General features: G+C 39.3%; 2 protein-coding genes across 15 annotated transcripts in view; one reads left to right on the top strand and one right to left on the bottom strand.

Annotated features, from left to right (window-relative positions):
* CDPF1 (cysteine rich DPF motif domain containing 1) overlaps positions 1-18,941 on the top strand; it is a 27,357-nt gene extending 8,416 nt beyond the window's left edge. For all 5 annotated transcript variants that reach the window (XM_054847031.1, XM_054847181.1, XM_054846859.1 and 2 more), the window contains 3 exons: positions 2,565-2,688; positions 4,905-5,016; positions 10,984-18,941. In XM_054847031.1, the coding sequence (XP_054703006.1) occupies positions 2,576-2,688; positions 4,905-5,016; positions 10,984-11,133 (375 nt within the window). In that variant the 5' untranslated portion in view covers positions 2,565-2,575 and the 3' untranslated portion in view covers positions 11,134-18,941. The remainder of the gene's footprint in view (positions 1-2,564; positions 2,689-4,904; positions 5,017-10,983) is intronic.
* Positions 15,433-23,162, bottom strand: part of PPARA (peroxisome proliferator activated receptor alpha) — a 43,165-nt gene continuing 35,435 nt past the window's right edge. For all 10 annotated transcript variants that reach the window (XM_054846297.1, XM_054846105.1, XM_054846204.1 and 7 more), the window contains one exon: positions 15,433-23,162. In XM_054846297.1, coding sequence (XP_054702272.1) covers positions 22,915-23,162 — 248 coding nt within the window. In that variant the 3' untranslated portion in view covers positions 15,433-22,914.

The raw sequence follows: 23,162 nt of genomic DNA, 5'->3' as shown, positions 1-23,162 counted from the left end.
GTTTGGGGGACTTATCTGGTAAACCTAAAATGCAGGGTTCAAAAAGCAGACTTCTTAGTTGAGTTTGTGTATAGTTTGAAGAATCCCAGTTTTAATATAGAGGGAGAAACAGGTAGCATATACATGCCTCATATCTAACTGAAAAATCTGAAAGCACGGTAGTTAATTAAATTCTCTCACGCATCCCTGTGAGGTAGGGAAAATGCATGATATCCAAGGATTGCATCACTTTCAAAAAAATGTAGTTGCCTAAGGTATTCATGAGTTGGATTTATTTATTAAGCCAGTACCCAGCCCCATTTGTGTTACATTTGAAGAACAACCTGTACTACTGAAATGCCAGGAATGGCAGTGGAAGGGCTGGTGGTGAAGGAATGATGGGGTAGAGGAAATTATTCTCAAAATTGAGTTTCAGTATTTAACAGGCTAGGGTTTTCTGAACTGGGTGTCTGTTGTGAAGCCTCTGTAACCTCTAAGGATCTTGGGGCTCCCTGTTCTTCTGGAACATTAGAAGACAAGTAGTCACAGCTCTGCTTCACCTTGCCCCTAATTCACCTTAGCAGCATATGTCTCTAAGGATTCAGTTTCACCACAGAGTGAGCAGAAATAGCAGCTTACTGTCATTGAAAGAGGGAAATACAGGTCCCTCATCTCAGCGACCCCTTTCTCCTGGCTGTGCAGTTTTGTTCCTCTTACCTTGTACTACTGTTAGCAGTTGTTGGATTCCTCTGCAAGCCAATTTAGTTCCCTAAACCAAGAGAAAAAAAGATGTTGGAAGAACTAAAAAAAAAAATGTAGTTACCACATTAGTAACTAGTGTGATGCAGTTAAGAGTGAAACCATAGACCAAGGTGTTTGATGCTGGATACCTCTGCTCCTAGTTTGTAGACCGAATGGCCATTAGTTGGACATTCAGGTTGGAGTGTGTTAGGTATATTCAGCTTCTGGAGCACATCTTTCAGTTTAGTTTTATCTGAAACTGTCTGGTTTGCTGCTTAAAGACTGCTCCATGATGCAAACCAAGTGTGGTAAGCGGGGACAGTCAGGCAATTTGTTCCCAAAGAAAACCCCTGAGCTGAGCTAAAACATAAATAGAGACATGGCCTTAGTGAACTGAATCACCTCTGCAGGGGAAGGGTATGGCTGCAAAACTAGAAGAGTGGGAATGACCTGCTGTCCTTTGGCAGGCTGTATGTCTGCTCAGCTGTGAGCACGCGCAACCTAACTGCTGAGATATTGCCCAAATCCAAGTTCCTAGTGCTCACCTTCCTAACAGCTTGATGCCAGCTCTGCTTCGCTTAAAAAAGCTTACAGGTTTGCAGCAGAAAAATGCATGCCATGAAAAGCATGAGGGCTTTTAGCTAAAAGCTTGAGTTTTCTTGCTAACTGCAAGGTGAATGTGTCTATTCAAGAAAATTGTGCAGGTGAGCAAAGATATCTACTTTGCAAACAAACAATCACATTTCATTCATGGATTGGTGCAATTTTTGGGCATGCACGTGGTTAGATGTGTTTGATCTGATCGTGCATACCTACCAAAATCAGTCCTAAAAGCATACTTGCCACACCATGCTTTTTGAAAAACTCAGGCTGTGACTCTCAACTGAAGTGATATCAGAGAAGTATAAGCTCCCAAATGTAAATCAATGGGCAAGATTTTAAACAAGTCGTCTTGCAAGCACCAAAGCTGATGAAGCATGGCTTCCTACGATTTATGTCTCGTGACTGATAGCTACACCTTTGTAACATGTTTCTGAAATCTTTCAGACAGATGGACAATAGCTTTCCTACGTGCAGATTCTCTGATTTATAGAAATACATGGGCGTCCTCCATGAGGATAAAGCAGAGTCTCCCTCTTCTGCCTATTTTCATAAAAGTTATAGGACGTAAATTTTTTAAAGGTACCTTCTCCCCTGTCCTGTGTGGCTTGAATGGGCCAACACTCTATGGAGGCTTGGGGTGATTACATCAGCCTCATTTCCATAGGAAGCCAGATAAGAACAGGGAGCCAGGGTTAAGCTTCCAAAACTCTATTGGAAGGTGAACCAGAAGCAAAGAAAAAAAGACATAGTAAATCATTGCAACACCCAGCTTTCTGGGTACCTGCTTCCTGAACGGGGTCTCAAACCCTGTCACAGCTCCATTTGCCATTTGTGGAAGGAGATGGGTATTGCAGAACTGGATTGGGATTCTGCACAGCAGACAGGGAGTCGTTTCCTGGGAAGCGCTTAGGGACCGTAGGCCTCAGTTGAGCAAAGGATTCTCCAGATCACAGCCATGTACTTTGTTACCTAAATTAGTTTATAGATCAAGTTCCAAATGAATAGGTGAACTTTATAGTTAGGCTCCCAGCCTGCAATTTCTAAACCTATCTAAGGAATTTGGAAATTTAACTGGGACATGGGAAACCAACTTGATTTGGGAGAAAATATTTACTAATCAAGGTTTGCAATAGTCAGTTTTCGATTGGACTTTAATTTGCATAGCCAGATGTCCCACATCAGTTTAATCTTCTTGTAGGCATGTTCCCAGTGGAGCTAAAAAATATTTGTGTTTCTTGTAGGTAGCTTAAAGATGGATGCTCCCAAAGAAGCTCAGCCTACAGGAGAGTTCACATGTCAGCTATGTAGTTTAACAGCTCCATACACATACTATGGGCAGAAGCCACCGAACACACGGTCTATTGTGTAAGTGCAGTCTTTCATATTACATATTTATGTTATGAGCATTAGAAGGCTTGTACTGTGGAACAATGTGTACTGCATGAACCCAATAACATGACATATTGCCCCTGAGTGTGAGGCTTGGTACTTAAAGTGACCTTCTTTTTCCAAAGGGAAGAAATGTTAAAAATTGTCAGCATTGATAGCAAAGACAAAAATCAACTTTCCCATCCTGCTTCAATACCATGCAAAGATTTTTATTTAACCTATTTCCTAACCCCACTGGCCACCCTACTATTTACCTATACCATAATATTTTTACTAGAATACTGTTGACTGTCAGCCTAGCATTTCTGGGAATAGCCCTTTCCTCACAGCTGTGTCAGCTGGGCAACATGTAAACACAGCATGAATTAAATACATATGGTAAAAACACTTTTTAAGAGCTGTTTGACATGACGTGGAATTTTGGACAGCAATTTTTTTTGCATGTATTAGACAATTCTTTGGCAGATGGTATAACGTTAAAGTGTGTGGAAATTTAGTACATATTTACATTGTAGGAGACTGAAGCCTTTTCCATGTCTGCCAAGTAGGGATAATTTGACCAGAAACTATGCAGTTACAACTCTGCAGACATTAAACTCCCCATAAAACAAAGCACTTCTTAGCTTTAAATGTACAAGTAGCTCTGTTGAGGCCATCCCGGTCAACAAACCCATCAGGCAAACATGGTCAGGAACTCACTGGAACTGGAAGTCAGACATGTACTCAGCATTTCACCTCACTAAGACCGCTCAGTTTCTTATATAATGGAAACAGCTGTTGATCTCCACCTGCTTGGGCTGAAATCAGCTATATTTTTATAATTCTAAATCCCATGTTGCTACTGGTTTTCCCTCTTCTACTCAGCAGAGCAATGGCCCACCTTTGATCAGATCCATTCGTAAGGAGTCTGAATCAAAGCTGAACATTAATCTTAACTTTAGGTTATCCAAACTCAGTGTTAACATCTCAGCTTTATTTGGATTGTTGAGATTCAAAAAGCAAAAGAATAATGCTGAAGCATAACACTTCTGCACAGGCATATATGAAATAGCTTTACACACTATTAGCCTACTTTCTGGTCTGCTCACGTGTCCTAAATGCAATGCTGCGGGAAACATATGCCAGACATGAAAGCTTGTACAACGTCCAGGTCTCTGCACTAGTGATGACTACATTAAGACTGTGAATCTTGCAAGGGGAGCTTTGTAAAGGTAATCCAGTCTCTGTACACTAAGAGACTTGTTGACAAGGTGATCTGCCATGTTAAGATGCCTGATCTTTCCTAACAGTAGAAGGCTTGAGCCACACCATTTGTTTTGTCTGAGAGGAAAAGGAAAAAGGAATACACTCACAGATCCACACATATGTGTGTGTGTGTGTATGTAGACAAGGAGAAGGCAGTATGAGTTCACAGAATACCTTTTAAATATGTATTGTACTCCATATTACTACAGAATCCAAGTTTGATTTAAGTCCAGGAATAAGGCAGCCTTGCAGGGTGCCCTGTGCAGACAGACACCCAACTGACTTCTGTAATATTTTGCCAGAAGCTCCCAGGAATAATAAGGCCTTAGTCTTTCCCAAGCAGGTTGCCAAATTATTAATAAATGCACTCCCTTAATACCCTGAAGCAAACAGTAGAGTCTCTGACATAAAGTAAGCATATTTCAGGTCATTGTAATGTTCTGGGTTAGTAGCTCTTGCTTGCAAGAGGTGGAAACCTTAGCTTTCCAGTAGTGACATAGCTAAGAGCAGTAAACCCCTTTTGTTTTATACTCACATGCACACAGCTTTGGAAGAGAACTTGTAATTAAAAGCTGTGCAGCTGAAACGGTAACTTGACAAGGTATTGAAGTTGGGCATGCAAAGGAGTGCCTGTTGTAAAAATGGAAGATAAAAAATACTTTAAGGTAGAGCACCAAGAAAAACCGAGTAAGACAACGCTGAGATGGTCACCAATTGCCCTAATGTGGGAAGACAGATACAAAGTGCAGTATAGGACTGAAAGGAGCCACAATGTTGGTTTTGAAGAGGAAGGGAGCTGTATAGCTGCTACATTGCCTCATGTACAACACCAGGCCGAGCAAATCAAGTAGAAAGGGCTGATACCTTTTCAGCCTCCGCAATTCCCCATTTCAACTCTCCCATACTGTGAAATCCACCCTTAAAAGCCTGAAATTATTCTCTTACAGGCTTTTGGAAGAAAGCTATGTCATGAAGGATCCTTTCAGCCCCGACAAGGACAAATTCCTCATCCTTGGGTCCCACTGCAGTTTGTGTAGCAGATCAGTGTGTGTTGGTACCGTAAGTAACAAGCAAAACAAGCTTCTTAAATCATTTCTTTTTGTTCCAGTCCTGGTGACCTGTTAGAGAAAGACCAAACAGCAAAAACCCAAACAGCCTATAGTTAAGGCAAGCTAATTGTATGTTCTTGTTGATTCCCCCAGATAAAGCTCTTTGTATTAAATGAAAATGATCAGCAACTTTAAGTGTTCTATTTACAGATGAGCACAGTCCAGCCTCACAAACACAATAAATGCTCTTTTCCACTTTCTCAGCACAAGAAAATGCAAAGGAGAATCACTTGAAGACCTTTAAGGCTCACTAGATCGTACTATACCAACAGTAGGGGTTTTTTTTTCCCCCGTAAAGGGAATATAAACATCCACGGATTGTTAGGTTTGCATCCACAGCACACAGCTGCCAGCCTATTTGTAAAGGCTAATGTAGAAAGTGAGCAGGGAGGGGAGTTGTGCAATGCTGTGATAGCTCTCTGAAGAAGAATAAATTTGAATAGCAGCTGGTAGGCAACCTTAAAGCTATGAAATCTGAGTGCAGTCCGGAAAGGTGGTGTAAAATTACAGTTGTCTTAATTCCTTCTCCTCAGTGCAGAACTAGTCCCTTTGTTTGCTGTGAGTTCAAAGCAAAAATGAAGACAAGTTATTACACAATTATCAGTGTCTGGAGGCTGTACTGTGCTTCTTTGAGAAAAGTTAGGTTCCACTCCTTTCTCTCAGCAAGCCAGTTCTGTGGTTGAAAGAGACTTGGGACTCATGCAGTAGTCAGGACTCATGCATGACTCAACCCAGGAGTAGACATCACCTGATTGTTCACACAGACAACAGCATGTCTCTGTTATACCAGACACCATTGCCCTAGTAGCAGCCAGATCCCGGCCTTCTCTTTCAAAGTGGTTTTTTGCTATCCTAGAGTAACGTGCTTAACTCTAGAGTGCAGCTAACAGCACATGTGAGAGCACACCTTGCTCTTAAGTGTCATGTTTAGCAGTTTTCAAATTCAACCTTTTCAGCCCATTCTCTAATTGCAGTGGTTAGGGGCCAGCTCCAGTGACATCATCCTTACTGAGAGTAGCTAGTAGCAGGAGTTTTAAAACAACCAACCTGTTAAAGACGTTGTGAAGATGTAGAAGTTTTTTTTTGTCATGATGTTTGGTGGCCAGTTATAGTTCTGGTGGGACACACCTCTGGCCTCCTCAGAGCATGAGATGAGATAATCTGGGCAACTGAGACAGCTCATATGGCAATGCCAGACAGTTTCTGTGTGGAGGCTTGAGGAAATTCTCTTGAGCAAACAAAGGGTCAAATTACACTGACAAAATTTAGAGGGTTGGACAGACACGGCCAAAAGGAAATTGGCACACTTGGACAAGTTTAGTTTGACTTGCAGGGACTTAGCACCAAAGATGGATTTGGTCCACTGTCCTAAGAGGAGTGTGCATCAACACCTTTCTCCTGATTAGGTTTGTTTCCTATTTCTGAAGTCTCTTCTGTCATTTAAATGAATGAAAATCACCAAAAGGTCAGACCAGAGATTGCAACTTCTTTTTTTTTTTTAACTTCCCCCCCCCCCCCCCTTGCTGGAACTACCCGAGGTCTACATAGGAGTCAGATGAAGTGCCAGTGCTCTCTGGTTATGTCTTTGATAGCTGGGCTCAAGTTTCCAGAGCCGAGTAGCTCAAGGCAGTTGTGTGGAGGCAAAGCTCACATGTGAGCCAGATCTTCCTAGTGACAACGTCCCTGTCTTGGCTGGTAGTTGACACACGCCCACGCACAGCCAGAGGAAGAGGGAAGTGCAGCTAGTCAGATAGTTTGGGCTTACGAGCTTGATTCCTGCCCTGACACGTCAGGTTTATTCCTCCTTTTTAACAGCAGAGGATTAGCAACTCAGGCACATTTTGGGCAAACTTGAGCACATTTAGCTGTTTTCATTCCCAAGTGAAATGTCTTGAATTTATGAAGGATTCAATGGGCATTTCCAAGTCTGGCAGTTAAATCTGGCAGAAATACAGAGTTTCAGCCTCTCAGTATCTTTCCACACAGCGTGTGTCTCTGAAAGAAGGTGGGCCTTTTCCTTTTAAAAGATTTAATAATTGTTTCAGTTAATCTAGGGCATAACAATGTAAGAGGATATTAGCAGTAAGCTAATAGAAGCCTTTTCTAATCTTTTTGACATTTCTGCCTTTTGTAGCTATTGTGGAAATATGTCAATCATTTACTTGTCGTTATCTGAGTCTTCAAGATTCCCTTGATGGTATCACTCAAAGCAAAACCTTGATTGTAAATAATGGAGAATAAATTTCTTACCAAACTGGCCAGGCCAGATAGTGAATCACATGTATGACTATGGTTTCAAAATGTATTTAGCAATACTGCTTAGGTAACATTGAAAGAGATGATAATTAGTGCTTTAAACACCCACACTACAAAGTAGGTAAACACATACTATTCCTCTTTCATGTAGGGAAAATTAAAAGTCCAGAGAAGTAAAAACTTATCCAAGGCAGCAGAGAGCGCCAAAGTTAGGATAACATCTCTGTGGATTGATTTAGGTTCCTGCTTGTGCTTGACCCAAGTAGATCAACTCAGCCCTACACCGAGTGTTTCCATAATATTATAAGAATAGAAGCTGAAAAAAATCATGCTTTCTTGGCTCTCTTTGGCAAAGGACCTGGACCAATTTGATGGAAAGTTTTCAGCAACAGGTTGCTTTCATTTTTCTGTTAATTCAAAATAGTGCTAGAACTAACCTGTGGCAAAATTAAGACTTCTGATCTTAGATTTCACAAAGGGATTGGATTTAACTTGCTGGCTTTTGTATCTAAGGAGGTTTAGCCACAGATCAGATTTTAGGCTTTTCATAAGACAGTCTGTGCTAGCTGAAGTGTATTTCCTTATAGTGCCTATGCCAAGGAAAGTCAGGACTTAGCAACTGTTCTGTATAATGCTCATAAACTCACTTCTTCAAGTATTCTCTTAAGTCTCACTCAGTTAATTTACTCCAGTCAGCTTGCAGCATGCATCACCCTACCAAACCAATTTTTAGCACGCTGTATTTGTGGTCCAACCAAAAATAATTCCAATGATTTTCCGTAACATCTTAAACCATGCAAAACTCCACAAAAAGGAAGATAATAAAAATGCTTCTAAAAGTCCTTGGAAAGGTTGAGTGCCCTGCTCCCTGTTTTCCTTTCAGGAGAGGGGAGAGGAAATTACATAATCTGACCATATTAGTCATTTAAAACAGTTATTTCTTTTTTTATTGCAACACTTACTAAACATAGGAAAAGAGGTGGCTTTTGGAGAAGAAGGGAAGAAAAGGAACAAGAAGTTTCATCCCTTACTGCTCACCCCAGCAGAAGCTGACTAAACACTGACCTTGGACATGGTTGTAGGCATTAAGTGATAAACGTAATACTACAGCTACTTTCCACTCAGCTTCCAGTCATGTGAGGTCAATCCTGGACATTGTTAGGCAGAACCTTTCCTTTACATAGAGTTTCCTTTACAAGTGTGGTAAAGATAATATCCCTGTATGTATTACTTTCAGACACGATCTGCATGAAAACAGAAATAAACTCTGGCAGTATGCTTTGGCAGCTCTGTTTTGCCTGAATTTGACTATTAAGTTTGAAATTGAAATGGGCCTCTCCTGCCTTGGCCATTGAAGGGATAAAACATATTAAGGAATTATGTGATTAAACCCAGAACCCTGTCAGGATAATGGTCAAAGAAGGGCTTGACTATATGTAAGAAGTGTAACTTGTAGGGCTTTAAAACAAGAGCTAGGCTGAATAATCCCACGACAGAGAGGAGGACTAAGGGTATGTGGACCCAGCGCTCAGATGTGCAGTTGCTCTTAATTGGTGTAAGTCCCATTGACCAAAATCACCAAAAGTTGGCAACTCATTTCAGCTAAAAGAATGCAAGTTGAGCACCTGTGTATCTGTGAGGAGCTATGTCTTGATATTGGAGTTCCCCATCTGCAGAACGGGGGAAAAGCCTCTGCCCTCCTCTGCCTTTGCCCAGCAGCAGCCTGTGGTGCAATGTCCGTCACTGTGGAGCCATGAACTTAACCTGGAGGCGCGGGGGAGCTGCAGTGGGGGGAGGGGGAGAGAGCTCTGTGCCATTTTGCAATACAAACAAGAATAGCAGGGCAAACTTAAACTGTAATCTTCCATTTTTAATTGGCAGCTTAAAGTATTAAGGATACCAAGAGACAAAAAACAATAGGCTCTGGGGGTTGTGCAACTGAAATCCAGTTTCAGGGCCTTGCAGAGACCGAGGCCTCACGCTAGCTCCGAATATGGAGGAGCCTGGCAGGCAGTGCAAGAAAGGACAATAGATGAAGAGAAGTTGTTCCTCGGGCTTGAAAGTCACACAGAGGCAGGCCGATTGTGATTCTGATATAATCGTCTGCTGAATCTACTGCTGAAGTCCAGATAGTGACATGGGAAACAAAAGCGAGAACAAGAACACAGAAATATCCAAGCCCCCAGAGAAAGGCCAGCCACAAATGACCACGGCAAGAGGAAAACTTTGCTATTTAGGTAAAACGAATCGAATCCATTACTCCCAAAAAGATGTCCTGATCCATCTGAACTGATGTCTTTATTCATGCTTAAATCCCCAAGAATAATCCATCAGCAACACCAGCTCCAGCTTACCCATTAAATCCTATTTGGAATTTAGTGATCAGCATGCCAGGAGAACCATGGGCTTCAGTCTCGCCGCAGGGCAAAGGAATAATACATTAATAAGCTTCTCTTCCAGTTGTCCAAACTCTGTACTGCAAATAGATTCAAATACTCCATCAGTTTTACTTCTTCATAGTCAATAACTAACATCTGGTTAGAGCTAACTGGGTGAAAAATAAATACTGGGTCTGTAACACTTGTTAACTGAATCAACTGTGAACGAAACATGTCAGATCATAGTGTCATTCCATTTCGAGAGCAAGGGAAGTACCTTCTTTGTGCACAACAGCTTTTATTCTTTGCCATCAAGAATTCAGAGAAGAGACATCAGCTCAACCTTTGGTACCATGTGTGGTTTTAGTTTTTAATCAGCAAGTACATTTATTCAATGTAAAGGTGGTTAAATGGATGAAATCTCAGTTGAATTGTCTCAGCTGAATTCAGTTCTTTTAGCTATTCTGGTTATTAGACACCTCTGATATTGATATAATATTTATACTTTTTAGTATTGTCCTAGGACAATACAAACATACAGATTAATAGAAAGAAGAGTAGTTTTTTGGGGGAGTTATGGAAAAAGATGCAGCTAAAGTCTGTGAGACCCTGCAGCCCCTGGCCAACATTCTTTGTGCTTGTGTTGGCCTTTAGGTGGTTTTAGTGGAGATTGGTGAGGAAGAGCGTTCTGAGACTTCAAGTCTCACATGCCAGTGCAGGAACTTGCAAGATCCTCCCAGGAGGGAGAAATCTTCATGAGCTAAATGAAGATTTAGCTTTAAAGAAAACTTTGCTATTTAGGTAAAACCCATGGAATCCATTACACCCAGGAAGATGTCTTGATCCATCCATGTTGATGCCCTTATTCATGTTTAACCCTGCCAGAACAATCCATCAGCAACGCCAGCTCCAGCTTACCCATTAAATCCTGTTTGCAATTTAGCGATCACACCAGGAGAACCATGAATGATGCTTGAAGGACTAGCCAATTGTAAGGAAATGTGTTACCGTTCTCTGTAGCAGGGAGCTGATGAAGGTCACTTCTTTAAAAGGAGCAACATGGTAGTTGATTTGGTTAGTGATTGTTAACAGACCCAGTTTTTATTTTTCACCCAGTTAGCTCTAACCAGATGTTAGAATTATTGAATGGGAAGAAGCAAAATTGCTGGAATATTTTAATAATTTAATTTAGAAGAATTCTAAATATAAATGTGGTTTAATGAGACTGGAATTTAAGCAGTTCCATTTTGTGTATCCTGCTAATAATGTTATTTTCTTCACAGGAATGTAGCCTGTTCTACTCCAAAAGGTTCTGCCTCCCCTGTGTGAATGAAAACCTAGCGGCCTTTCCTTTGGAAATACAAGAAGATATGGATAAAAGGAAGCCCCAACAAAAATCCTTCCCCTGTAAAAAAAGGGATACAAGAACATAAATACTGAAGGACCAAGAGAGACAGTTCTTTGGCTGGGGTTTCTCCTCTCTCCTTTTGGAGACTATCAGGTTGCTCCTTTTAAAGAGGTGACCTTCCTCAGTTCACTACTACAGAACACAGTAACACATTTCCTTATTATTGGCTTGGCTTCAAACATCATCATGCAGCGATTGCAGTGCCAGCAGTATGGCCTTAAGGTGTCGAAGAGCCAGAAAGAAAGGCAGATAAGCCTGTTGTCACCACATAAAAAACCACATAGTAAAAAAACCTAAACAGCGTATAGAATAGGAACCACGTCCAAATTTTCACATTTGTAATTTTCATGTTTTGTGGTGTTCTTTGACACTCCTACAGTGTTGTGAAAATCCGAGACAGATTTATCTGGCTTAATTCAGTATACATCCAAGAAAGTCAGTATACACCAGTTGTTAACCTGGCAGTGCTGCCCTGATAAGGCTACAGTAGGCAGGGAATTTGAAGCTTTATTTTGAAGTCTAAAATAAAACTATTATGAGAAAATGTCACAGATTCCCATAGAAATACCTAGATTCTTCAAGATTATAATCTCAATACTATCACAGCATTTAGACTTCTGAAGGTAGGTGCTTTTACAATAAAATACCAATATAATTAAAAAAAAATAAAATAAAATTATACTTACCAGTCACTTGCATTTGCAGTCACTTTCCACTCAATATTCCAGTTTCACTTAGTCTTTCACTCTCACATCAGTTAATCTGGAAATAGAAAAGTTCGGTTAATAAGCTCAGTTCTTTCCTGAACTAGGCAATTAAACTGCAGCTAGAATAGGAATTTCAGAAACATAGTTTCAGTCAAAAAAGGGTAAAAAATTGTTAGGGAAACAGCAGTTTAGCTCAAAAATTAGCTTCACAATTGTCTGTGTTGACTTTGTTTTAGTTATGAGGAAGATTTAGGTGGCATCTGTATCAAACCACTTAGTCGTACACATTAAGGATATGTGTAAGAGGCTCCCTAATCACCAAATCACATTATTTACTCAAGCTTGTGTTGGTCATTGGTTCAGAACCTGTTAATGCCTTGGTTAACATCTCCTCCTTTCTCAGCTCTTTCATCAATACCATTTGTTGTATGTCAACATCTAAACTTGATCATTTTATTAGAATGAACCATGTGTCTGTTAAAAGAAATCAACATTATTTCAATGAGTTATTTTTAATTCTTTAGGAAGTTCAAGTGTCTTAAAATCTTTCTTTTTTCTGTACTTAGTGTGTTGGTGTCCTCTCTTGGGGACTGCAATTTCTTGCAGTTACTAGAAGAGCAATAGTGGACCTATTAGTACCCTTTTCAAGCTCTAGGTGCTTTAAGACATAAAATGCTTATACATTAATTGTGGGAAAAAAGCTACATGTTAAAAGTCCACATTTCAGATTCCTTTCTGCAGTAACGAGACTACGCTTTCAAAGAAATTGATGCATTGAGTGAGCGGTTGCCTGGTGCTTAGTTACTGGCTGGGCTTAAACTGCAACAACTTACTTAGAATGGATGGCATTAGATTCCAGTTTCATGTTAGACCACACACACACTTTAAAAATTGTAGTGTCTGCTCTGCACAAATAACAGAGGCATATGCTAAAAACCAGAGCTGTAACAAGAGTGAGAGATGCTAGAAAGAGAATCACAGCGCTTTTCCATCTTAAAATTGTAGTCATTATAATCAAACTGACAAAAAGCAACATTGTTATGTGAGATCTGAGTCTGTGTTTATACCAGCAAATATCTTTCTAAACCATTTTATTTCCTGTATTTCATGATGTTTGCAACAGGTTGTATCTTAACTTGTAGTAAAGTTGAAAACCTACTTGAAAGCAGGTTTTAGAAGCCTGGCTAGCGCGGTTCTATATCTAAATGAGAATGTGCCTTTGGGCTGTCTGACATGGAGGCCTGTCTTGGCTCTGGGAGATGCACCCACCTATGTGCTGGGAAGGATATAGTGTCTCTGAGCTGTTTTCAACCTCCTTTCCTCTTCAACCTCCTCTGTGCCCTTTAAGAAAAATGCAGTTAACTCATTTATTCATAATTGTTATCTTTACTATCATGATATGATAAAAGAATGGTTCCAAGCCCTCAGAAATGACCCTACCTTTAAGTACTTGTTAAGTTGAACTGGAGGGGGAGTAGACTCACTATTAAGAGGGAGCAGAATCTGTAAGTACAGGATTTTTTTCATTTGGCCTGATACAGCTCATTTCTTTATCTCGAGTACAACAGGAAAAAGGCAAGTTAAGGATACCTATGCTTCACAGTTACTTGGTTATGCATACCTTTTAGGGGAAGAAAAGCATACCTCCAGCAAGTACCACAAAGTGGTTCCGTAGCCTGGGGTCAGCAGATACGTTCTGTCATCACTGGTGCATGGTCTTGGGAAAGACGGCTGACCTACGTGCAATTTGGTATTTCCTGCAATGACAAAGGATCATTTTCTGCACCCAGATGTTAAAACGTGTATTCCACATTCTCCTATTCCCATTATGGTCTCTGTATCATCATATAATGTTTTTGAGATATATGTGATCGCACAGACCAAGTGCCATCATGTCCAAACTTACCAGGTATGAGGCCTACTCTTCCAGATACTTGGAGCCTTTGCACTTTGGTTCCAACAGGTTTCGCGAATACTTTCTGTGGCTCAGAATCAGGCCCTCAATGCTCCTGAGCACAGCTGATGAAGAAATCTAATTCTTTACCCTTGGCTGTAATTTTTCTTTAGCACTCTTTCACCAGCTTAATAAATCCCCAGGTTCTTGAAGGAAGACAATTATATGTGACATATCCTGCCAACTGATTTAATTGAAACCATGCTCATCAAATTAGTCAGTATGCTGCACTTCATGTAGAAGTGCATTCAGTGCTTGTTGAATTCAACAAGCATCTAAAATTGGTCATACAGGCAATGAGAATGGAAGGACACAGCAGGACCTCGGGTCAGCAGACAAACTGATGAAATATATATAAATATATATTACATATGCAATATATAGATTGTACGTTACACACAATTTAAAAGGTGTGTCTAACAGTTAATCTGTAAGCATCAGCACTTTAAAGATGCTTCAAATATCATTCCGCCTTTAAAAGATCTTTGCCATACACACATCTTATTATGGAGTAAACATACTTAATACACTTTGTTAACAGATATTTGATGCTAACCCAAAAAAATCTGGGCACCAATCCCAGCAAGGTTGCTTATCCACGCTTGTTCACTACTAAAAATCAGCATGATTACTCCCTGGTATAAAGTTAAGGAGCTAAGTGTTCTCTGAAGCAAGGCCTTATATACCAAATTAAGCCAAATCAGGTTAAGGCAAAATCATTCAAGTTCTTAATTAGAGTAGAGCAGCACAAAACACACGTTGACGCCACTGGCGCTGTCGTGGAAGGCTTCACCGTTCCCAGGTGTGCCACCACTTGCAGTCCCCAGGTCCCGATTCTGCAAACATTTACAGAAGCTATCAGTTGGGATTGTAAGTGGTTGTACAAGGGCGCAGACCAGAACTACTGTCGTGTACATAAACGTTACTCATGCGTGCATGGTCAGTGAATGAGGGACTCGGTTAAGACTTGGCAGCTGCTTTGGATAGCGTACAAGAGGCAGCCAGCAGAGGGTTACAAGTGTGTCTCAAAACCATGACATTACAGTGAATTACTTTCCTGGAAGTAAAAGATCAACCCAAGTCGTTAAATTCACTTTTAAAAATACTTTATTTTTTAAAAACCATTAAGGCAGAACCATATCTCAAATTAATTGTGTTTACATTCAATGTGAAAGGATGACTTTTTTTTTTTTTAAAGCACATAGGTTCCTACCAGTCTCATTACAAACACTATGAATTCAACCTCTTATTTTGAAAGGGGATGGGGAAAAAAATCAGAATGTAAAAAAGACAACAAACATTTAGTTCAAGTTTTTTCATCCTAGATCAGTAGGCTGGTAACATTTGAGAATCCATCATTTATTTAGCTATACGTAATTTTTACATTCACGAGTGCAAGAGACTGTCTTTCCTATAAACCCCTGTAAGACCAGGGCTTCCGTTCTTTCTTGAAAATGTCATTTGCATTGTTCTGACAGAAAGAAACTTGGGAACTTGGCTTGAATTAGTGGTATTTTACTGGGAAACAAGCATTCCATGAGAATTAGGTTTGACTACTCCCTGCAAGAAATGTCTGCTCTTTTTAAGTTCCATATTCTCTGTAATAAAACATACCCAAAAACTCCTAAAAACACAGGTGACTGGAAACAATGATCTGTTGGGGTTTTTTTTTTTCTCTTTAATATCTTGATTTAATTAAACACTTGTTAGCTCTAGTGATTAGGGTTTGGCAGCGTTAACAAAAAAATGTGCTCTTTTTGTGCCATATCAGATAACAGACAATTTAAGACGTGATAAAGGGTTTTAACATCATGATGTAATTAAACTCTTGTGTTACATGCCTAAAGAAAATTCAGAGCAATTGTCTGTAAAAGCTGTGAAATAGCAGGAGCAATATGAAATGCAGCTCATCCGAGAAGCTGATAAAACAGCCTTTGTCAAACAGTTAAGAGGGGTGTTCTTGTTAAAAAATCCATAGTATTAAAACTTTGATTAGATTTGTTATTACTAAAGAAATAACTAAAGCCATAAATGTTCTTCCACTCCTGAAACCAGAAGAAACTGAGAGCCATGGCTTCACATGGCTTCACCTATCCCACAGGATTCGTTTCCCAGGGGAGAGGGATGGACGACTGGATCAGGAGCAGCTCCCTCCCGCTGTCTGCACAACGTGCCGGGGCAGAACAGCGGCAGCCTGCACCGGGCCCGCCTGCCCAAGGGCGCTGCTGGCAAGTGCTAGCAGATAGATACCCGGCTGAATACGCACGCAGCACCGCCAACAACTCTGTTACTCACAGGAGGGCAAAGGCACTATGTCTCCGTGAAGGCAACCCTATGCTACCGTGTGGCAGAAGATACCTGGAGTATCCCAACGAGCCAGAGGTAACGATGGGTGGATTTGAACAGCACTCGACCTGGTCATTTGCATATGAATCGTCCAGCAGAAGATGTGCAGAACCTTCTTAGAGTTCCTGTTGCACATCACCAACAGATTCTGAAGGATTATACTGCACCCCTAGCAGTAGCAGTAGAATGCAGTATGTGCATGTTGCCAATATTTTGGTTAGTTAATATTTTCCCATACTGACAATTTTTTGTTTTCTTCCAAGTGTAAAAAATGCCATAAACCTTCTTGCGCTGACCATAAGGCTGGTGTCCTTTCCACAGTCGGGATTAAAGTACCTGCGTATCCAACCTGAGAAAACAGACCAAAATGCTTACAGACAACTCAAGTACCTTATGCCTCACCTTGCAGTCCTTATTTAAGGCCCAGCCTGCAATCAGATTAATCTCTTTTGTGCATGCAGTCTATCCCCTGGGCAGAGGCAACTCATCTGAAAGGGATGGCCTGGCAACAGGAATTCTGTTTTGAAACATCCTTGCAATGGAATCGGACAAGATCGACTAACACAAGAAAGGAGTTCAAGAAAAAAAACAAAACCAACACAAAACAGCTTCAGAAGCTGAAAAAGATTTTAAAAACCCTGTAAGCACATTTGAGAAAGCAAGAGAGGAAATACCCTTACCCTAGGATGGGTTTAATTACCAATGACTTTGTATCACATATTTACAATGTAAAGTGACATATCTTTTAGTACCATCTACAGGTTTGGTTTTTTTTCATTGCTGCCTATGAAACTGAGAAAAGAAGTAGCTGTAGGTTACCAAAAGAAAATCCAGTAGAGCTTTTACAAATACGACACAGACATCTTAGTAGACAACAATGTATGATGACACCGATCAAATGAAAATTTCAAGTTGCAGCAATTTGGGAAAAAAATAATTATCTATTACAAATAAAATGCAGTAAGTATAAATCATTGCTGGAACGTTTGTAATGTACTGTGCTTGTACTAGATGCAAAATAAAAGGTACATCTTAAAAAGGTAAATTTTTGCTGTATCAGCAGTCATTAGCAGGAATGCTGTAGGCACAGATTGTCACACATGAATCACAGGACACAGAATCCCTACGAACAGACTCTGAATTCATCTCTACGTAAAATCATAAAGGGAACACTCCTATACAAAAGCCAATAATGGCATTTCAACATTTTGTTTAGCACTGCCAAATTACCTATTTTAAAATACATCTATAAAAACTGCAGATCAACCTCAGTGCAGGTAGCAGGAAATAATCCCAAATACACAGTTATTTCTCATAAGCCACAAATCAGTTCCTCAGAAAATACCAGTAACGGAGTACTAACACAATCTAGCTCTATTTAGCGCTCTCTTCAGACTTTTAAGGAAAATGAACTACTGTGCTGTAAAAATGAACATAGTTCTATAAATGATCTGTCATGTTGGTGAGTTTGAGTTAAAACATTCAAAATAGTAACTTGATTTTGGGATTACAGCTCTTCCTCACCTAGACTTACCTTTATTACAATTAAATAAAAGGAAGTCTGTGATTCTGTGTGAAAATATATTTGAAAGTTTGGTTATAGTTGTCAACATGAAACACCGATAAGTTGCAGAATTTGTGATACTTCTTCACAAATGATACAGTAATAATGACCAGACAGGAATAAACAGCAGTTTGTCTTAGCCTTCAGGCCCATCATCCTTACCCATAAAAGTAAATCTTTCCTCACTGTACAAAAGGGTTCACAAGATAAAGTATGAAACAAATATTTAAATTAAATAATTTACATATTTTTCTTAAAGCACCTCTGTAATATAATTTAGTGAAAGTTTGTATCTTGCAATTATATTCTTGTATTTTACAAATCAAACCACGAAGAAATGGTATTACATTAAATTAAAAAAATCCCACAACATGTAACATCAATAATCTTAGATCAAACCCACATATAATTTAAATCTCTAGTAAAAGAAGGATAATAAAGCTGATTAAACCTAGATTAAAAAAACCCCACAAACTATATGCAACTGCTTATCAAGAAAGCACTTGAGATATAGGCAAGCACCAGATACCACGCTACACCCTACATTTCAACACTTACTAAAGGATCAGGGTTTTCAGGGAAGGACCATTGTTTGTAGGACCTTACGCTTAAGCAATATCAAACCAGCTGCAAATGCATTTGTTAAATGTAGTTGCAGATTTTCAACTAAGCAACAGGGATGCTTAAGGAAGGAGAGACAGAGCTGAAATTGTTCCTCTTCAGACACAGTACAGGCAGCTACAGCATAATCTTCAACTGCTTATTAGAAATAATGAGGAAATTCAAATTTAATAGTATGTGACCCAGCTCTCGTGATGAATAAATCTCCCAAGTTTTAGCAGTTTGAATAAACAAACAAATGTTTAGATGCTTATTATAAGCTCTTTGATTTGCAAACTTGTGCTAGCTCTCTCATGAGAACGGACTTAGTGCAACTGCTGGTATTTCCTAAATCTGTGCGGGCCAGAAATAATGCAAAAATATGCTCTTTGGCAACACTTCAGCTTTCTAGCAGCTGGCTAGAACCAAAGCACAAAGGCACATGGAAATGGTGATGAAATAAAAAAAGAAAATGTCTTCAAAGGCAAAGAAAGATTCCATTTCTGTGAGTGGAAAACATTCCTATCTCTTGTCTGTCAATTTGTGTTTAAAATAAAAGTGGGATTCTGAAATTGAAAAAGGTACAGAGTAACTGATTTTTTTTTTTTTTTAAATGGCAGTTGTGTGTTGTTACAATGAAGACGGTACACCTTTAAAGGAAATATTTAAGAAGGGGATAAAAATGAACATCAGATTTCCCTAACGCTTGACACAAAACGTTCCTTTTTTTTTTTCTTCCCCTTTGTCAAAGCACTGAGGGCATCCCAATAAATAAATAAAAAGACTCCTAACAACTCTCAAAAATGAGTAAGCTGTAAGTTTGTTGAAAACTTAAGTCGTACCATTATTTCCTAGTATTTTTCTCTGTCCATCTGTTGTCTCTTGTCATAAGCTGTTTGTGGGTACCTGGTTGCTAACTAGAGTTCTTCAGTGCTATGACAGTAAAATAATTTATGCTGATAAGCCTTGGATCAAAACTATACCTAACAAGCCAGTAAATCCTTAATAAATTTTTAATCCTAAAATCTGATCATTTTATTTCCCCTCATAGAATGGATATTTTAAAATATCAGATGATCTGTACAAGGTGGAGATGCTGAAGGCTCCTCAGTAATGGACCTCAAACTAGTTCAGATTCCAAACTTAAAAAACCCCAAATGAACAAACAAAAAAACCCATAAACTGACTCATTTTGAAATCTAATTGGCAAAAGTCTGCTGCATTCACCTACAGAAACAGCAAATGTACTCCATTAAAAGTGTAATGTAGAAATGAAGAACTTATTTTGCCTATTAACACTGGGGAAGTGAATTGTTTGCCCTGTGTCATTCTCTGACGAGACTGTGGGTGTGTGCACAGTGCAGCAGTGTGGGCATGTTAACATCTTGTTCATATTTCTGTAATTCAGAGATGCGTTCTTACCATTTTTTTTTCATCAAAAGTCTGAAGTTTAAAACAGAAATCAGACTTCAGTGTCCAAGAAACTAGTCAAAAAAATGCTTGCTGGTTTTCAAATAACAAAATAAAAATGGATCTGGAACTGGAAAAATGCAAATTATGCACTTTCCTAATGCCAATAATAGGAACCTGTTACAAGCAGCTGCTAAAATAGCTAAACGTTATGCCTTCCACTAATTACGCTGTTTTCAATTCCTTATAGATTTGCTGAGAATTTAAATATTTATTATTAAATTTGCCATGTTTTTTAAAAGTTTCAGTAAAGTGTTTTATCCACTTTTGAGAACAAGAGCAGGAAAAATAGTTTTTGTCCACACCGACTATGTCTGATTTTCCCGAGAAACTTCAGTACACCCAAACTGTGGAACACAACTTTTTGAAATTTGCCCTTTGCAAAAAATCTGAGTTCTGGGGGAAAAAAACCAAACCATCAGCTTATACTTTTTTGAGAAGATGATAAACTTAAAATGGTTGGCTATTAGAGTTTCAGTATGCCATCACAGAATGGCTGATATTTGGAACATTTTTTTGAGTAAGCAATATTACCTACCAATTATTTCAACGCTCATTGTCTTATGCTTAAACCCCACAGTTCCTTAGTGAAACATGGCTGACTGGAAGAATAAAGCAGCATCATTGCTAAAATCCTCTTGTTATTTCTGAGGGCGTGCTACATACTGTTGTAAGACACAAAAGACAACCCATTCCTCATCTGCCGTTGCCTGTTAAGACCAACAATCTTCTCTTACTGAAGCGTTAGGAGTAGCTGTAACGTAAGGCCTATTCTTCCTGTTGCTGACTGGTGACAGGGAAGGGGAGAAAGTTTTGTGCACTTGCATTTATTGTTTCTATCCTGCCCTAGATGGTCACCAAATTTGAGGCCTATGCTTCAATATTTTACACTAAATATATCTGACACTAAACCATCGCCTGGATAAATACTAGATTGCTTTTTAACCTGTAATTTATCCAGTGCCTAGCCATGCCAGTGGGTCTGTAAAGAAACAAGCTTGTGACTAAAATAAGAATCGTAGTGTGATGTTCTCACTTTATCGATCTTACGTAATTCTTGCAGTGAAGGTTTAAGATTCTGACGTCTTCAGACATGCTACAATAAAACAAGTACAAAGTGTCCTCCTGTGCCACTGAAAGCTTGACTGTTGTGAAAATGCTAAGATTGGTTCCTGAGATCTTTCCGTTATGAAACAAATATTAAAATAAGGAAATAATAATGTGAAGTTACCATATTGAAAAAAAAACCAACAAAAAACAAAAGAAAAAGAAATAGCACAGTGTCTTGCATGCAGCTAGCACTTTTGTGTAGTACTCTCTGATAAAGGACCTTGTAAAATAGCAAAAAGTCAAGCGCTTTCCTTATGGCTTATTTTGCATGAGGAGTAAGTACTACTGTAAAATCAGAGTTTGCTCTCAGGAATATGATAAACTTACTCTCAACTGTGCTCGCTTTCATAACATTACACAATCGACACCTACAAACACTGTTCTTGGTAATACCATCACCTTATCCACTATGGCTGTACGGACAAGGACAAAATTTGGTGAAGTAATCTAGCTAATACTTCTATCAACAAGGTCTAAGAAGTAATAGAAAGAATGTGGATAATTGGAAAACAACAAAACGGTCTACTCATCAGAAAAGTAAACAGGTCCAAACAACTCTATACTGCCAAGATACTTGTCAAGAAAGAAGGTGCCTTTCCTATACAATCATTTCGTCAGAATAAGCTGTCACTGCACTAGAATGCTGTGCAGCTGAAATTCTTTTTACTGGGCTAGGATCAGATTTTTCAGTCTCTCCAAAACTCTTGCTAATTCCAAATAGTATTTTTAAGTCAAAACCCCATCTTGAGCTATTACAAGTTCTCCAAAATACACATGGTATGATATAGTTTTCCTCAGCGACATTTACTTATTTCCTTAAAACACTTTTCAAAAAAGAGTTCCATTGCTTTATCACATTTACTCTTAAAGAAACACCTGAATGGAGCTTTTCTGCTCTATTTTAGATAACTCTTCAGATTTTATTTCATTTCATAAAAGAACCATCTTTTAAACATGCTAATCCTAAGGTATACCAATGCAGCACCGGATCAAAGGTCTTTCAAATATTTTAGAAGTGTATGTACACTAATATCCAGCCATTTGATACACCGAGACTGACTGCTGTAAGAAAAAGTATTAGTTGGTTTTCAGTGATTACAATTAGCCGAAAGTGCATAATCTTTATGATTGTGCATATACGTGGAGAGAATTTGCTGAATTTGTTACATTAATTCGAAAATTACTAAGCCAAGAGGAAATACAATTTTGTTCATTTCTGTTACTTAACATTCTGATTTATGTATTCCTTACCAATCTTCAAATTTCCAAATAAAAGAACCATTTTAAGTGTCCTGGTTTTGGCTGGGATAGTTATTTTCTTCCTAGCAGCTGGTATAGTGCTGTGTTTTAGATTTAGGATGAGAACAATGTTGATAGCAACAACTAAAACATCAGCGTGTTAAGTAGTGCTTACACTAAGTCAAGGACATTTCAGCTTCTCATGCCCTGCCAGTGAGGAGGCTGGAGATGCACAAGAAGCTGGGAGGGGACACAGCCAGGACAGCTGACCCCAACTGACCAAAGGGATATTCCATACCATAGGACGTCATGCTCAGCATATAACTGGGGCAGTTGGCTGGGTGGGGCATTGCTGTTCGGGGACAGGCTGGGCATTGGGCAGCAGGTGGTGAGCAATTGCATTGTGTATCACCTGTCTTGTATATTCTATTATTATTTCCTCTTTCTTTGCTGTCTTATTAAATTGTCTTTATCTCAGCCCACGAGTTTTATTTTCCTTGATTCTCTCCCCCATCCCACTGGGATGGTGCAGGGAGCGTGAGCAAAGGGCTGCGTGGTGTTTAGCTGCCTGCCAGGTTAAACCACAACAGTAAGACACTTCATGAGCACTATGATCAGTATTTTTCTGCAGAACTCTTTCAAAAGAAGACGAAAGATCCCAAACCAAAAGAAGAGTAACAGTCCAGTTACCCAGCTTTTAGATTTTTCATGTTCTGGACTGAATGAACAGCAGATAACTGTGCAAGTAGTTTTGCTCCCATGTCTTATTAGTATTGCTCTTGTCTTTAAATATTGTGGAAAAAACACTAAAAATTCTTAATACATATCCCTGTAGATTTCCTGTAGTAAAGGGTGTAAATGTGCATCAGATTCAGTCTTCTTAATTATCTGAACAAGTTGAGCATGCTCTGTGACAAGTTGTCGGAGGTCAGCCATTTTTTGGAGAAGTTTCGGGAAGAGGAAGATGTCATCAGGATGGTTGGTTTGCAAGTGAAGTTTCAGTACATGCACAATGCTCTCCTGCATTTTTTCAATGTGTCCGACATTTACAAGACCAGGACGAT

The sequence above is a fragment of the Grus americana genome, chromosome 1 (assembly GCF_028858705.1).
Source record: "Grus americana isolate bGruAme1 chromosome 1, bGruAme1.mat, whole genome shotgun sequence".
Classification (NCBI taxonomy): domain Eukaryota; kingdom Metazoa; phylum Chordata; class Aves; order Gruiformes; family Gruidae; genus Grus; species Grus americana.
The sequence above is the reverse complement of the archived record's forward strand: the minus strand, read 5'-3'. Positions and strand labels throughout refer to the sequence as shown.